This window comes from Haliotis cracherodii, unplaced genomic scaffold (assembly GCF_022045235.1).
Source record: "Haliotis cracherodii isolate W230 unplaced genomic scaffold, xgHalCrac1.p SCAF_2, whole genome shotgun sequence".
Lineage (NCBI taxonomy): Eukaryota > Metazoa > Mollusca > Gastropoda > Lepetellida > Haliotidae > Haliotis > Haliotis cracherodii.
This window is the reverse complement of record NW_027266275.1, coordinates 39656539-39672860: the sequence shown is the minus strand read 5'-3', so window position 1 is coordinate 39672860 and position 16322 is coordinate 39656539. Positions and strand designations below refer to the sequence as shown.

Here is a 16322-nt window from a genome sequence, read left to right as displayed (position 1 = left end):
CACTGTATATGGGGAACAGGAGGACACCTCACTGTATATGGGGAACAGTAGGACACATCCCTGTATATGGGTAACAGGATGACACACCTCAGTATATGGGGAACAGGAGGACACCTCACTGTATATAGGGGACAGGAGGACACATCCCTGTATATGGGGAACAGAAGGACAACTCACAGTATATGAGGAACAGGATGACACACCTCAGTATATGGGGAACAGAAGGACACCTCACTGTATATGAGGAACAGGAGGACACCTCACTGTATATGGGGAAGATGAAGACACATCACAGTATATGGGGAAGAGGATGACACACCTCAGTATATGGGGAACAGGATGACACACCTCAGTATATGGGGAACAGGTGGACACATCCCTGTATATGAGAACAGGAGGACACTTCACTGTATATGGGGAACAGAAGGACACCTCACATTATATGGAGAACAGGAGGACACATCACAGTATATGGGGAATAGGTGGACACGTCTCAGTAAATGAGGAACAGGAGGACACCTCACTGTATATGGGGAACAGGATGACACACCTCAGTATATGGGGAACAGGTGGACACATCCCTGTATATGAGGAACAGAAGGACACACCTAAGTATATTGGGAAGATGAAGACACATCACAGTATATGGGGAAGAGGATGACACACCTCAGTATATGGGGAACAGGATGACACATCACAGTATATGGGGAACAGGTGGACACATCCCTGTATATGAGAACAGGAGGACACTTCACTGTATATGGGGAACAGAAGGACACATCACAGTATATGGGAAAGAGGAGGACACATCACTGTATATGGGGAATAGGTGGACACGTCTCAGTATATGAGGAACAGGAGGACACCTCACTGTATATGGGGAACAGGATGACACACCTCAGTATATGGGGAACAGGTGGACACATCCCTGTATATGGGGAACAGAAGGACACACCTCAGACTATGGGGAAGATGAAGACACATCACATCATATGGGGAAGAGGACACATCTCAGTATATGGAGAACAGCAGGTCACATTCCTGTATATGGGGAACTGGAGGACACATCCCTGAATATATGGGAATCAGGGTGACACTATATGGAGAAAAGCAGGACACATCTCTGTATATGGGGAACATGAGGGTACATGTCAGCATGTGGGGAATAGGAGGATACATCACAGTGCATGGGGGAAAAGCAGGACGTGACTCAGTATATGGGGAACAGCAGGACACATCTCAGTATATGGGGAACAGCATATTTTGTATGGGGCGCATGAGGTCAAGATTATGTATGGAGCACGTGAGGGCTAGCTGATGTATGGGGCAGGTAAAGACAAGATTATGTATGGGGCACGTGAAGACAAGATTCTGTATGGGGCACGCGAAGACAGGATTCTGTATGGAGCACATGAGGAAAAGTTTCTGTATGGGGCACGTGAAGACAAGATTCTGTATGGGGCACGCGAAGACAGGATTCTGTATGGAGCACATGAGGAAAAGATTCTGTATGGGGCACGTGAAGTTAAGATTCTGTATAGGGCACGTGAGGACAAGATGATGTATGGGGCACATGAGGACAAACTGATGTATGGGACACGTGACGACAAGATTCTGTATGGAGCACATGAGGACACGATTCTGTATGGGGCACGTGAAGACAAGATTCTGTATGGGGCACATGTGGACAAGATCCTGTATGGAGCACGTGAAGACAAGATATTGTATGGGGCACATGGGGACAAGCTGATGTATGGGGCAAATGTGGACACGATTCAGTATAGGGCACGTGAGGACAAGTTTCTGCATGTGGGCATGAGGACAAGCTGATGTATGGGGCACATAAGGACACGATTCTGTATGGGGCTCGTGAGGACAAGATTCCGTATTGGGCACGTGAAAAAAGATTCTGTACGGGGCACATGAGGACAAGATTCTGTATGGGGGCATGAGGACAAGCTGATGTATTGGGCACGTGAAGACACGCTTCTGTATGGGGCACGTGAAGACAAGATTCTGTATTGGGCACGTGAAGACAAGATTCTGTATGGGGCACGTGAAGACAAGATTCTGTCTTTGGCATGTAAGGACACGATTCTGTATGGGCCACGTAAGGACAAGATTCTGTCTTTGGCATGTAAGGACAAGATTATGTATGGGGCACGTGAAGACAAGATTCTGTATGATTCTTAGATGAATAGTTTGTTCAGAAATGTGCCCCACGTGAATAGTTTGTTGGCAGTGGTGGAACAAATGAATTGTTTGTTTGGAGGAATACCCAAATGCCAATGTTATGTATTTATAGTGAAAAGGAAGAGATTGTTAGATGGTGCTCGGTAAATAAATAGTTTGTTGGGTACAGCTGGGGACAAAAATAGATTGCTTTCACTGAATGACACAAGTATCGCCGTATCACAGCAAGTGTGCTCGCCCTGAAATGTTGATCTGTTAGACACACCCATAACAGACATAAGGTCGAGCGTTACTAATTTCATTATGAAGGAAAAAGTTGAACTAAATGAACGCCGTGAAAATTACTTCCTTGTACTTGAAATTGAGCAATATGTCAGCGAAGCCAGTTTGGACAGGATATGTCATTTCCACAGTGCCAATTGTCTGCACGGTGTCAGATTGCCAGATTGCGTATCACATAAAGATACACGAAATGAAATAGAAAATTATATGTTACAGAAGTTCTCGAAATCGGTTAAGGAGCATCCATTTAATGTCTAGTTTGGGGTGGGGTGTTGAGGGGTGGGGGTGGGGGTGCGTTATAGAGGGTAAATGACTAGTTTGTTCAGAAATATGCCCCAGTTGCAGTGGTGAGAGAAAAATGAAGTGTTTGTTTTGAGGAAATTTTGAGGAAGATACCAAAATGTCAATGTTTTGTGTTAATTGTGAAAAGGTAGAGATAGTTAGATGGTGCTCAGATAGTTTGTTAGATACAGCTCTGGACAAAAAAAGATTGCTCTCAAAACAAATATCCACCCAGCCCGAAACAAATCAAATGGATACACCCAAATGGGTCATAGTGCATGGAACACCATGGTAGCATCTGCCGTTGAGGGAGAACCGTTTGGTGAAGGTGTTTGACTGAGAGGGGTGGGGGCTTAAAACAGACGGAAATTATAAGTAGATGATGAAGAAAGGAGTCGGAGAGTGAGTTGGATAGAACAGTATTCCAGTTATATTACAGCGGGTCAGCTCAATTTGGGAGCCCGAAGTGATGCAGATCTCTGACGTTTATCACTGTGGTAAAACCCACGAGCACAGGCATGGTGCTGACAAACCTAGAAACATCGGGCCGAACTGGGACTCGAAGCCACGATCATAGGTTACTGGCGTGTCCAAGGGACGCAACTCTGCACAGCGAATTGAGACGCCTCAGGCGACCTGCCCCGGTAGCTAAGAGGGAAAACAGGGGGTTACTTAACACGATATGTGATCATGAGGTTGCAGTTTCGATTCACGTCATGGAAATGTGACTTTTAACCAATCATCAAACACAATTGTGTTCACATCAAGAGGCAAGTTTATGAAACGTTAATTGTAAAACCAAGGTATTACAAGTGAATGGTTAAAGCCTTCGCTCGTCACGCAGAAGACCCGGGTTCGATTGTGTGAACCCAATTCTGATGTCCCCCGCCGTGATATTGCTGGAATATTGCTAAAAGCGGCGTAAAATCAAACTAACTCACTCACTACAAGTGAAAGGCCGGGAGTTTACCAACATTTTGAAGAACCTTCTGTTACCGTAGTGTGACGTCATCAGATGTTTCTGAATGTTGTTTAACGCCGATGGTGTTCCAGCCATATCACTTCAGTCTGTAAACAGTCGTGTGTGGTCGAAACAAACCGGTGACTGATGGCATGAACCTGAAGTCGTTGTATAATGACATCAATCAACGTTATCTTAATTGTGACCACCCGATCCCCACTTAAGATCAGAGTAATTGGGACCTATTCTTTCGCGCAATCCACACCTGGTCGGTAGATGATGGATAAGGAAGGTACCCGGACCAGACAAACTAGTGGTTGATAGCATGAGCAACGCCCCATGTCATCGGGGTACGATGACATGCAATCAACCAATTCACTCCTGTAATCTCATTTTAGTCGGTTCCTACAAGCATGAGATACTGGGGGCCTATTCTGCCCCGGAATCCACACAGAGCTGGGGGGAATGATGCGCAGACTACATGTACATGTTGCTGAGACAGGGGGTTCTAGCAAACAAAGGAGTCACAGAGGATGTAGGAATGGAGTTTAACTATTAAAGCTGTAAAACGATGAGGACAATGAGGTTACAATACACTATGAGTGAGTGAGTGAGTATGGTTTTACGCCGCTTTTAGCAATATTCCAGCAATATCACGGCGGGGGACACCAAAAATGGGCTTCACACATTGTACCCATGTCGGGAATCGAACCCGGGTCTTCGGCGTGACGAGCGAACGCTTTAACCACTAGGCTACCCGACCGCCCCCAATACACTATGTAACCTCGTTTATCGACACTGTTATTATTAACGAAATCATCAGATCTGTGAGAACAGCTCTGTGAGAACAGAAAGAAAAAGCCAAGACGTAACAGTAAAACGAACGCTTATAACGAACTGACGTATATAACGAACTGTTTTTATGGTCCCGTCAATTTGCTGTATATCCCCTTGTTATGGGTTTTTGGATAGTTAAGAAACACACGTATTTTTTTTTCTCTTAACACATGAACAAATGTAAAACATCTCATTCACTTTTGAAAGAAGCCATCATCTGAGTATTTACATGGTTACACAGCAGAACGTCCTCCTGCCGAACTCGTGGGACCTTCGAAAATTTCGTACATGTATATAGAGAGGCGTTTCCCAAAACAATGCCCAGAAAGCGTATGACGGACACACACAAACAATTAGCATTTGCTTACAATAGATAAACATAAACATAGTGAAACAACACCGAAGCGCATGTAAAATCATACAGTAACTTCAACAAGTACATGTATATATTTTGTTTTTGTATGTTGTTTAACGGCGCACTATTAACTACAAAAGTCCATGTATAAGACGGCAGCCAGAAAGCAGATGCTCTATGAAACCAGGACATGTTACCTGCTACTAGCACATCTTTGTCAGCTACCGACTGCGACTGTCAGTTACAAAGACGGACTCTCCGCCCCTGGAGACTAACACTACTGGCTGACGGTACTGTTGAATAGTATGTCTACAGTGGCACATTTCACGACATAATGGAACACGCAATGTCCGACACATCAGAAGGTAGGATGTCTGTCATCATTACGACATTTACCAAAAGACGTTAAAAGATGGTACTTGTTGTTACCCTGTCTGGCGCTCGGCATTAAGGGGCTAAAACAAGGATTGGTCAGCTCGGAGTCAGTATACTGTGTCTGAGTTGGGTACTCATGTTAAACTGCGGCAGGGTATCTCAGTGAGCTAGCACTATAAATCGACATCAGTCCGGACTACTACAAGCAGCCACACACACACACACACACACACACACACACACGCACACGCACGTGCATTCACGTCGCTATATGAGTGCAATAATATTGCACGTGATGTTAAACCCAATTTCACCTCATTACGTCATTTATCTCCGGCCATGGTCATAACTGGGTCGTAACAGTTACAGCCAAAGCTAATACCAGACGTAGTATCTCCATATGGTATTACATGTATTTGAAACACCACCTAATTACCAGCAACCGATTGATATATTTACATATAGTAATCCGGTTCTAATTATTATATTAGATGGTTTACAGCTTTTATTCATACATGTCGTTGTGTATTTTAATGTGTATTTGTTTGGATATAACTATCTATAATTGTAACAACTGTCGGTACAATTTGAAAATATTGGCAACCGACAGATCGCCCTGTGGTGGTCAGAAAGAGTTATCGCCCTTAGCGCTCAGTTTTCGATCAATGACTTGTCGGTCAGATCTTGCTATTTGTTTATCTGTACTTACTTGCTAATTGGCCATAATGTTATCTAATCTTTGCGCACACACATGTTTTCCAATACAGTCTACAACCATTCACATTAGTTTCTTTTTTTCTTTCCAGGTACTGAGATCAAGAACGACAGACGTCAACGTGCCTCAGACCGCCTCCGTGGTCTAGTGGTAGAGCGTCCGCCCGGAGAGCGGAGGGTCCAGGGTTCGATCCCCGTCCGCGTCATACCAAAAGACGTTAAAAGATGGTACTTGTTGTTATCCTGTCTGGCGCTCGGGATTAAGGGGCTAAAACGAGGACTGGTCGGCTCGGAGTCAGTATACTGTGTCTGAGTTGGGTATTCATGTTAAACTGTGGCATGGTATCTCAGTGAGCTAGCAATATCATTCGGCATCAGTCCGGACTAGTACAAGCAGCCACACGCACACACGTGCAGGCACGTCTCTATATAAGTGCAATAATCTTGGACGCAACGTTAAACCCAATTTCACCTCACCTCACCTCAACGTGCCTCTGTGCCCGATGCATGCATGTATTCTACGTCTGTATGTGTATATACTAGTGTATATTATCAGGGAAGGGTCTTATCTCATCTGGATCGTCGTGATATGTAGTCAAGTGATGTAAACAGTGAAAATGGAGTTGTATTTTGGAAGATTTTCGCCAGATAACAAGGAGTCTTTATTAATTATCGTAGGAGTATGTAGACAAATAAGATTAATAATGAGCACATGGCATCAGGCAAACTGACATTCGTGATCAATTCGTGTTATTCCGGGACAAGCCGAATAGAGACTTGTACCCCCTTCGTGGCCATTTTTACGACTGGATTTTCGTCCAAGTGTAAACGGGCATAGCTAAAAGAATTGTCAACTCGTTGCGTAATGATTCGCGTATATTTACCCCATGTATCATTTTATCCAGGATGCTATTTATAACACATCGGGACTTATGGTATTATACATTATGATTGAACACATTTAACTGCATCTTTGGTATATTTTTAGATGCAAGACATATGTAACACTCTTTGACCGAAGTACTTAAAGTTATATGCGCATTCTGATTGGGTTGTCGTTTTTTCACACATAACATTCATCGATGGTGAACGAGTATTCTTGTAGGTTATGAAAAGGAGCGAGTGGTGACGAATGGCAAATTTAATATGTAATTTTATTGAATATTATCATCATTGATTACCTTTACAATCCTGTATTATGTCAAAAAAATTATATGCAACAATTGGAGTAATGTAATAATATATATCAATACATCAGGCTTGCCTCACACATTAGCTTGAACGTATTATCCTTCCTCATCCCTTTAGTCATTTATTAAGTTATGATTTGGTATTCCGTTATCAAACTACAGGCTTATGATGCAGAAATATCCAATTGGAAGTCAAGTGAGCTTATGTCATATGGTGCTTTGTCTGTCATCCGTCCATTGTTAACTTGTACACTTCTCTGAAGCTGAAATCTCAGTTATATTTCTCAAACTTGAGGCCATTTACAAAATATCAGATATGCCTATTACATTGCCATTTCTGCATGTATCATTGTGCAACTTGATAGGGTTATGGAGTTTACAGTTTGGGTGCATGTCTTTCTTCATTTGGGAGGAATATCGCAGATATTTACAACTTGATGAACAATTCTTGGATTTGAACCTTTTGTCATAGATTTCTGGCACATAAAAGGGACGCAACTTAGACTAGTCTCTGAAAATGTATTCTATTGATAGAAACAATTAACTACTTGTACATATTAATTGAATAGGAGGCCCAATGAGATGGGAGTTCATTACATTAGGGGTTGGGCAGAAAGGAAAATAATATGGTTCAAGGTTATTTAACTGGACAGCGTCAGTCCTGCATCCGTGTAAGACATTGGTTCCGGTGGAGATCTTGAAAAACGTACAAGACGTCTGCACCAGACCACGCACAACGATAGGTCCAGTGAGTGAGTGAGTATGGTTTTACTCCCCTTTCAGCAATATTCCAGCAATATCATGGCGGTGAACACCAGAAATGGGCTTCACACATTGTACCCATGTGGGGAATAGGCGTGACGAGAGATGCCTTAACCACTAGGCTAACCCGCCGCTCCGATATGTCTAGTGGTGAACTGATGGATTTTTTAAACAAATTGTTTTCGAGTATCCATGTGAAAAAGTTTCCTATATGTATTGACGACAAGTATTTACTATTGAGGGAATATAGATGACTTTTTCCTCTTGTATATAAGATCATTGTTTTAATTGGTGAACACCCTTTGAGATTGTCCGTTGTGGAGACAAATAGTTTTGTTTCTTTAACTTATTCTTCTGTACCCTTGTATTGCCTTTTTGGTGTAATATGTATGTATGTATGTATGTATGTATGTATGTATGTATGTATGTATGTATGTATGTATGTATGTATGTATGTATGTATGTATGTATGTATGTATGTATGTATGTATGTATATTCCAGAAAAAACATATTCAGGGGAGCTGCAGAGCCACAAGGCTGTATATATTATAAACACCTTTAGTTTTACAATTTCTCTGTCCGTCGTGAGGACAGTCAGAAATAATGAAGGGGAACTTATCACACGTGTATCAGTTTTATGACACCAATACAATGGGTACATCTGGCCTCAATTAGGTTGAATCTAGTATTCTGTGATTATATGAGCTGACGACATTGCAGCCATATTGGAAGTTATGTTGGCCAGGTACTCATGTATTATGGTGTAATTCATTTAACAGGCACTAATACTATGTTTCAATGTGCTGTTTCAATGATATGTTCCATTTGGTAATGCTGTCATCTTTTACCTTTATGTGCCCTCATAATGTAATGTACGAGTAACAATCTGTTTTAGCATATTTTCCCATGATGATTTTTAAGAGCTGAAGCTACGATTGTGTATAGTTGTATATGTATTATCCATGCGCTCCACCAATCTTGTCAAATAGTGTTATTTTCAGATAACAGGCACCTCAGTTCACGATGACGCCAAATGTCCTGACGCATTTATTTCACAGAAACCACAGGATTAATGAGACTTCTGTCTGGTATTCATGTTCCTCAGTTCATGATGACGCCAAATGTCCTGACGCATTTATTTCACAGATGCCACAGGATTTATGAGACTTCCGTCTGGAATTCATGTTCTTCAGTTTATGATGACGCCAAATGTCTGAACAAATCGTTCCTCCTTGGAAATAAATTGAGAACTATAAAAACAAAACAGAAACAATCTCCAGAAGGCTGAAGCTTTGTGGAAATAATGATGATAAGCTGTAGCGTACACGAACTGACGGTTCAAATAAGCTTATGTCATGGCTGTCATCTCTGTGTTCATCTGTACCAACGGGAAAAAAACTGTGGTTCGTTTTGGGTGGTGTAAATTTTCTGTTTAATATTGTAAATAACAACAATATATTCAGTCATTCGTCTTGTCAGTATTTTATTATAACACATTCATTGCCAAAACCCATTCCTGGTAACAGGAGACAGAGACATGCATAAAAGAGGGGTTGTGTAACAACTCAATTAACAATGTCAATATTATAGGGTGTCACCACCATTTGCGTTGACGGAGCAGTGCCATATTGAAGAATTGTAGACACCAGGCGTACCTTGACATCCCTAATGTTTACATCTCTGTGAAACTTAACCGATGTCGGGGATATTTTGTCACCATAAAGTATATGTGTTTGATTAATACTATTAATATCAATACTCTTTCCACCATTGTTATAAGCATTGAACGTTATAAAAAATAGTTATGCTCCTTTTTTTGCTGACTATCTGATTGTGAAAGGTGTACAGATAAGTGCGAGGGACCTATTAACAACACGTTTAGACTTACCTTATAAATGTTGTGGACCAGACCACGGAGCCAAGTCTCGTACATTTTAATGAATTCTAACAGTTATATGATATGTATATGACACAGACATGATATACGTACTAATCGGAATATTAATTGTGTTCTAAGGCAACATGTGTCTGTTGCAAATTGATACAAACATTCTGTAATACTAGAGAATCAGATGATTACAACATGTAATTTGTATAACTAAACATATTAAAGATGTGTCCATGACAATGTGGCACTTGCCATCTAGACAATACCAATAACTGCAGTTGTAATAATAATGCTACACTGCAAAAACAGATTCTCCTTGTCGAATCATATCCTAATGATATTGGCATGTCCTTTGGGTTCGACAAATGCAACAGTCTTCATCTGAAACGTGGCAAGGTAGAAGTAAGTTGGAGGATCAGTCAGTTTACTTGGGGGAGGAGTCATTGACCGACTGGTCAGGCCTATAGGTACTCAGAGATGAAGGTTAGAAACATATTTATAAATAAAGCGACAAAACCCTTTCCATCTCCAATAGAAATCTCTACAGTTCCAAGTGTTCGCGAAAAAATGTGTGTATTCTGCCGATCGGTGGCGTCCGTCACAAACACATGCAAAGGCAAGTCAATTGTTAACCTGAAAAACACGGGAACATGTGGTACAAGTCAAAATAGGGCATTGTATCAGACATCATTTTTGTGTCTGATGAGTCAAAATTGGAAATATCCTCCACTTTTTGAAAGCTTGAATGTTGTGTAGCCTTGATCAAACAAAGCCTGAGCAAGAGTAGTATGACGCGCTTCGAAAATCTTGGTAAAAAGAGCATGCTCGATTAAATCTCAAAAGTTGCGAAATCTAAACACCAAAGGCTGGAGCTGCTGGAATATTGCTCCACAAAAAAGGGAAAGTTGACTATTGGAAAGTTGAAGTCATCCCTCTTGTCATACAGTCTTGTGGAGAGCGTTTTCTCACTCTGACTCTTTAATGCATAGATCTAAATATGAAACAGATGAGGCGGTCTCATTGGTCTCCTTTGTTTCTATTTCAGGTTGGTAAATCAGTGGAAGGGAAGAGGCTATTTGATTGTTATTCCTCGATATCAGATCATTGATATACCTTAAGCTTAAGTTAAATGTCTTGGCCAGATTACCTTATTTTGACTTTGTCAGTCCGAACAGAATTTCGTATTCATATGCATAAAGAAACAGATCCGCAAAATGGGGAGCACGATTGGGGCCCAACGGGATGCCTACATCTTGCCTCATTGTCTTACCCCCGCCCCAGACTTTACATAGAAATTATCAATAAGGAAGTCCAGCATTTCACATGTTGTTTTCTCAGTAAACTTCAGATAGCATTTGCTTTCATTTTACACAAAGTGTCCTGAACCTCTGAATATAGATACGTAACTGTATCTATGTTCACCACGTTTTGTAAACGAAAGCCACATTGTTCAAGGAATGAAGTTTTTCCTTAAGTTTGCCATGTGGGATAGTGGTGTACAAAGTTGAAAAATCAAATGTTTTGACAGAACGGAATTTGGTTCTTTCTGAGATTGCAAAAAGTCAAGCAAATCCTTTGAGGTTTTTGAGATTCTTCATGGTATTAATTCCACTTGTTTCTAATACTTTCTGTGCATATGTAGAAAGACTTCAGGTAAACTTCTTCTAAGACAAACATCTGGCAGAAGACAAATGTAGAAAATCTGGAGTTCAGAGCAGAACGCTCGCAAGCCACAAATACTTATGCTGTACCCGTCCTTTCGTATTCGCTTGGTGTTATTGATTGGACAAAACAAGAAATTCCGGGTACTGACACCCTCACACGAAATATCATGTCAGACAATAGATCGCACCACCCTCTCTCTTCCTAAATCGCTTATATTTACCAACTGTAATGTGAGGGTGTGGTTTGATTAACGTGGTGGGTTTTCATGATAGAATTGTATTGTGCGCTTTGTACACATGTATTTGTCGGATGATCCTCTTGTGAAGCATGTCAAGATTCGTGATGAAAACAAGGCATTCCACTGTTTTCTTAAACGAGCCAAGGATGTGGGACATAATCTCAATGTCAATGTTGATTTTGTTGACGGTTCTGTCCTGCTGGACGGTACAGAAATGAGTGTCAACCAAGTGAAGTGCAATGTCAACTCGGCCCAGACTCGTTTTTCAAGGAGAGGCTATCTGAACGACCACTGCATCGAGTTATAGTACAGTTGAGAAGATCGGCAACCCCACAGAGTCCTTCTTGGATGAAGTCGGCTTGCCTGAAAAGTGAAACAGAAGGCATTCTGTTCGCTGCTCAGGACCAGTCATCTCCCACTCGAAACCGTCAATGTGTGATTTGGCATCAAAATGTGAATATGAAATGTAGATTATGTAATGAATTTAATGAGACTGTCCAACACATTGTCAGTGGATGCCAAGCTTTGGCACAAACACAGTATCTTAAGCGACATGATGAAGTGGCTCGATCCTTATATTACCTTCTTCACCATAGTTGTGGTTTTGACACAGACGTCCATCCTTGGTACGACCTAGAATATGTAGAGGGATCATGGAAAATGATAAATACAAAATCTTTGGAATAGGCTCGGATATAGCGTTAGGCCTATCCTGCACAACAAACCTGATCTTGTCCTTTTGATAAATCCATTGAAGTCATCTGTATCATTGAATTTTCTGTCCATTTTGACAAAAATGTGATTTACAAGATTCAGGAAACACATGGCAAATATGCGTCACGCTTGCATCATCCCAAGTACTAACTTGTCCGACTCCCTATTGTTCTCGGTGCCTTAGGTTTGGTACCTCCCAATCTGTTGACTGACATCGGGAGAGTACCCGGGTTTGTTGCCAGGAATACAGCCCTTCTGACAATCTGGGTAATGTAGAAAACTGCAGTGATGAGGAGTTTTCGCATTCTCCGAAAAGTTCTGGGTGGGTTTGATTAGGCAGCGCTTCCTGGGAGAAGTCGCTCTCTTGGCCGTGTGTAGAGGGGGCAAGGGCCCTGGGCCGATGATGAGCCTCACAAGCCTGCACAGGATCACCCAAACCCTCTTTGCTGCATTTTTTAGTTTAATCTGTAAATAATAACTTTGCACTGCACCTCTCCTACTTTTATAGAAAATGTACCCCCCAATTGGAATAGAATCCGAGAAGTAGAAGTAAAAAAAGAATTCTAATTAAGGTTAAAACATGAATAAATCATATTTTTCAGAAAATACACAATCATATCAAAATCAAACTTTGCACTGCACCTCTCCTATAGAAACTGTTCTTTAAAATTGATAAGAATCTATAAAGTAGTCCTCAAGTTATAGGTCGCACAAACGAAATGTCCTCGGAAGGACGAATGGACGGACGAACGGACGGGCGGAATTCCTTGGTATAACTGTATACCCCCACCCATTTAGGTCGGGGTATAATGGAATTGCACTTACATAGCGCAACACCTCACATGACGTATGCCATGTAATAGAATGATCAGGCAACAAAATGAAAGTAGGTCATGAAAAGGGGATTTTTTAAAGTTGTTTTATTAAAACAGCCTGGATTTGGGAGGACCTGATCTGAATGGGAAGCATATTTGGTTGCAGATGCATATTGTTTGTTTGTTTGTTGTTTAACGCCGCACTCAGCAATAATCCGGCTATATGATGGCGGTTTGTCAATAATCGAATCTGGACCAGACATTACAGTGATTGACACCATGAGCATCGATCCATGCCATTAGGATACGATGACATGCCTCAACCAAGTCAGCAAGCCTGACCACCCGATCCTGTTAGTCCCCTATTACGACAAGCATAGCACCATTTTACGACAAGCATGGGTTGCTGAAGACCAATGGAAGGATGTTTGTCCCAAAGAATGGGTTTTGATGTTTGGGACACAAAGTACTGGTACATCTCCTGGTACTTTTATTTGACAAGAAGGTTTTATTTCCATTGCTTTTATTCCCTCAAACACTGAGAAACGAACACATGTGTTCTTAGTCCTAATTAGGCTGTACTGGTACTGTACAGTCAAATCTTTTTTTGGAGTATTTCAGAAATGACAGAAGTAATGCAGGCCAGTAGACAACGTGAATAAGAAAATTATTATATAACCTTATCAAACATCACTACTTGGCAGCTACTACACCATGACATACAATGCGTGAACAATGACGTTATACTTTAGGGATGTGATAATCCTTACTGAACAATAATAATGGATTCTCAGTTTCTTTGCTCATGGATAGATGTCGTGGCTGCTGCTGTGAACAAAAACATTCAAACATTCACCCAACTGTATCTGGTTGAATTAAATGGAGACATATTCGTCAATATAATGTTGTTTTTCTTCAGACATTCAGTTATCGGACGGAGGATAAGGTAGGTAGTTATAATGTTATGCAGATTTAAATATTCAGGTTTAAACGGGTAAATTTGATTTCTGATCACAGAATTTGCATATAAATAACACAGATGTAGATGTAGTCTAGTGTAATTAACTTACATTAGGCATATAGTGATCATTATTTATCAGCCCATCTACTGGTAACAAGCAGTGACAAAACAATCACTTTCACCAGCACGACCAGGGACTCTAGGTGATGGTGTTGTAGAGCATTTTCAATTGTTTAGGACTTGAACAATTTTTCTCCCTCTAATACATACTGCTGAAATGTAAACAAAGTACGGTATATAATGGTACTTACTACTAATATGGCTATAAACAAAAAGGGCGAAAAATCAAAAGTAACAACGTGACCCAATCGTCTTTGGACGTCGGTGGCAGATCTCAAAACATGGGCGTTTGACACCAGACGACAACTCCAAGACAATATACAGTGGGTAGTAGGCCATACTGTAATGATGAAAGGATAAAAATATTTGTTTAAAGAATAAACGACATTAATGATGCGTGACCTTGCTTGTGCACGTCGACGCTGTTTCTCGGAGCGCAAAGAATGCAAGGCCAGTGATGCGCATATAGCCTAATGCCAGAAGAAAACCATCACGACATTACGTTCCCATGTGTATAAATGGCAGGAATATTGTAGAGTATATATTGTAGGTGAGAGTATGGTTTTACGCCGCTTTTAGCAATATTCCAGCAATATCACGTCGGGGAGCCCTGGGAAATGGGCTTCCCACATTATACCCATGTTGGGTATCGAACCCGGGTCTTTGGCGTGACGAGCGAACGCTTTAACCACTAGGCTACCCACGCCGCCCCTTTATTGTGAGTAAAACGCACAAGCTGTGCTTTAGTTAGAGAACAGACACAGTGAACTATACCTAGGCTGAGTAGTAGAAATGACGTGACCTGACACAACATGGCGGCCGCGGATGACGTATGACAAGGTCATGTGACCAGGAGGTGATGTTTATTTTAATTATTTGTTATAATCTACCCACCACAGTATATTTTTGTTTATTTCAAGTTTACTTCTATATATAAGCGAAAGATGGTTAACGTTCTTCCTCACTGGTAAAATGCTGTAGTTGATCTGCGATCTGCGATGATCTGTGATTTTTCAGTAGAGACAGGGCTCGGCTTGCATACGGTCTACTTGACTCGTTAACCAATGAAAATCAAAGACATGCTACTTTGCTAGTAGCCTGCAGTAGCAGTAAATGTTCGTCTCCAGGCGCGGAAAGGCAGCCTTTGTAACTGCTACTAGCAGCTCACAGTAGCTATTAAGATGTGCTAGTAGTAGGTAATATTTCTTAGATCGGTACAGAGAGACTGATAGATTTAACTCTATATATACTAGATGGAGATAAACAATAGATAAATATCTACCATCCCCGCTTGTTTGACATATGACGTGTCGTTATCACTCCACACAACGCCACACTCTTGATATTCACAATCTTCAGCTACTTGATTTTCGGGGGTCAGCAGTCAATTGTACGGTCTGCAAATCATTGTGTGCGTCCACAGGCCCTGATAGTTGTACACTGAGCACATATGGGTTACGACAGGGCATGTTGACATATCGGAGGGACAACCCCCTTTTCCACGTGGTTAGTCTCGTCGTCGGACTTGTAAAGACCTGTCCATTGCTCTTGAACTCTGACCCTTGGAGTTGATACAGGTAGATTTTAACTTGTACATTCAAGGATCGATAGCAAGGTAAGTGAATGTACATGTGTATAAGCATGGATAGGGTTTATCCTAGTGTGGGAGTAAACGTGTCTCTGAATAATTAACCGTAGTTAAAAAATTTGAAAGTAGTCCAAATACCGTTAGATAGGAGACACATGACCATAAGCTCACTCGATATTGGGATATATCAAAAGATGTTATCGTGTATGAGCCAAATCCTGTGTCCTGTCATAGTTTTCATACAATACGCAAGCTGCAGTTATTATATGTTAGTAATAGAGCCGTAGCGAAACCTTTATAAAACAGGATCCTTGTTTAAAACAACTCTGGCGCCCGCACACATATACATGTATGTATATACACCATCACAAACCACCACAC

At 41.3% G+C, this 16322-nt stretch overlaps 2 protein-coding genes across 2 annotated transcripts in view; both read left to right on the top strand.

Annotated features, from left to right (window-relative positions):
• The first annotated feature begins 1344 nt into the window (after window positions 1-1344).
• On the top strand, window positions 1345-1830 carry LOC139467608 (antho-RFamide neuropeptides-like). The gene has a single exon (XM_071249139.1). The coding sequence runs from the start codon at window positions 1345-1347 to the stop codon at window positions 1828-1830; it is 486 nt and encodes a 161-aa protein (XP_071105240.1).
• A 13964-nt stretch (window positions 1831-15794) lies between these two features.
• Window positions 15795-16322, top strand: part of LOC139469110 (long-chain-fatty-acid--CoA ligase 5-like) — a 29587-nt gene continuing 29059 nt past the window's right edge. Inside the window, exon 1 of the mRNA XM_071251243.1 lies at window positions 15795-15968. The gene's annotated coding sequence lies outside the window, so the exon portion shown is untranslated. The remainder of the gene's footprint in view (window positions 15969-16322) is intronic.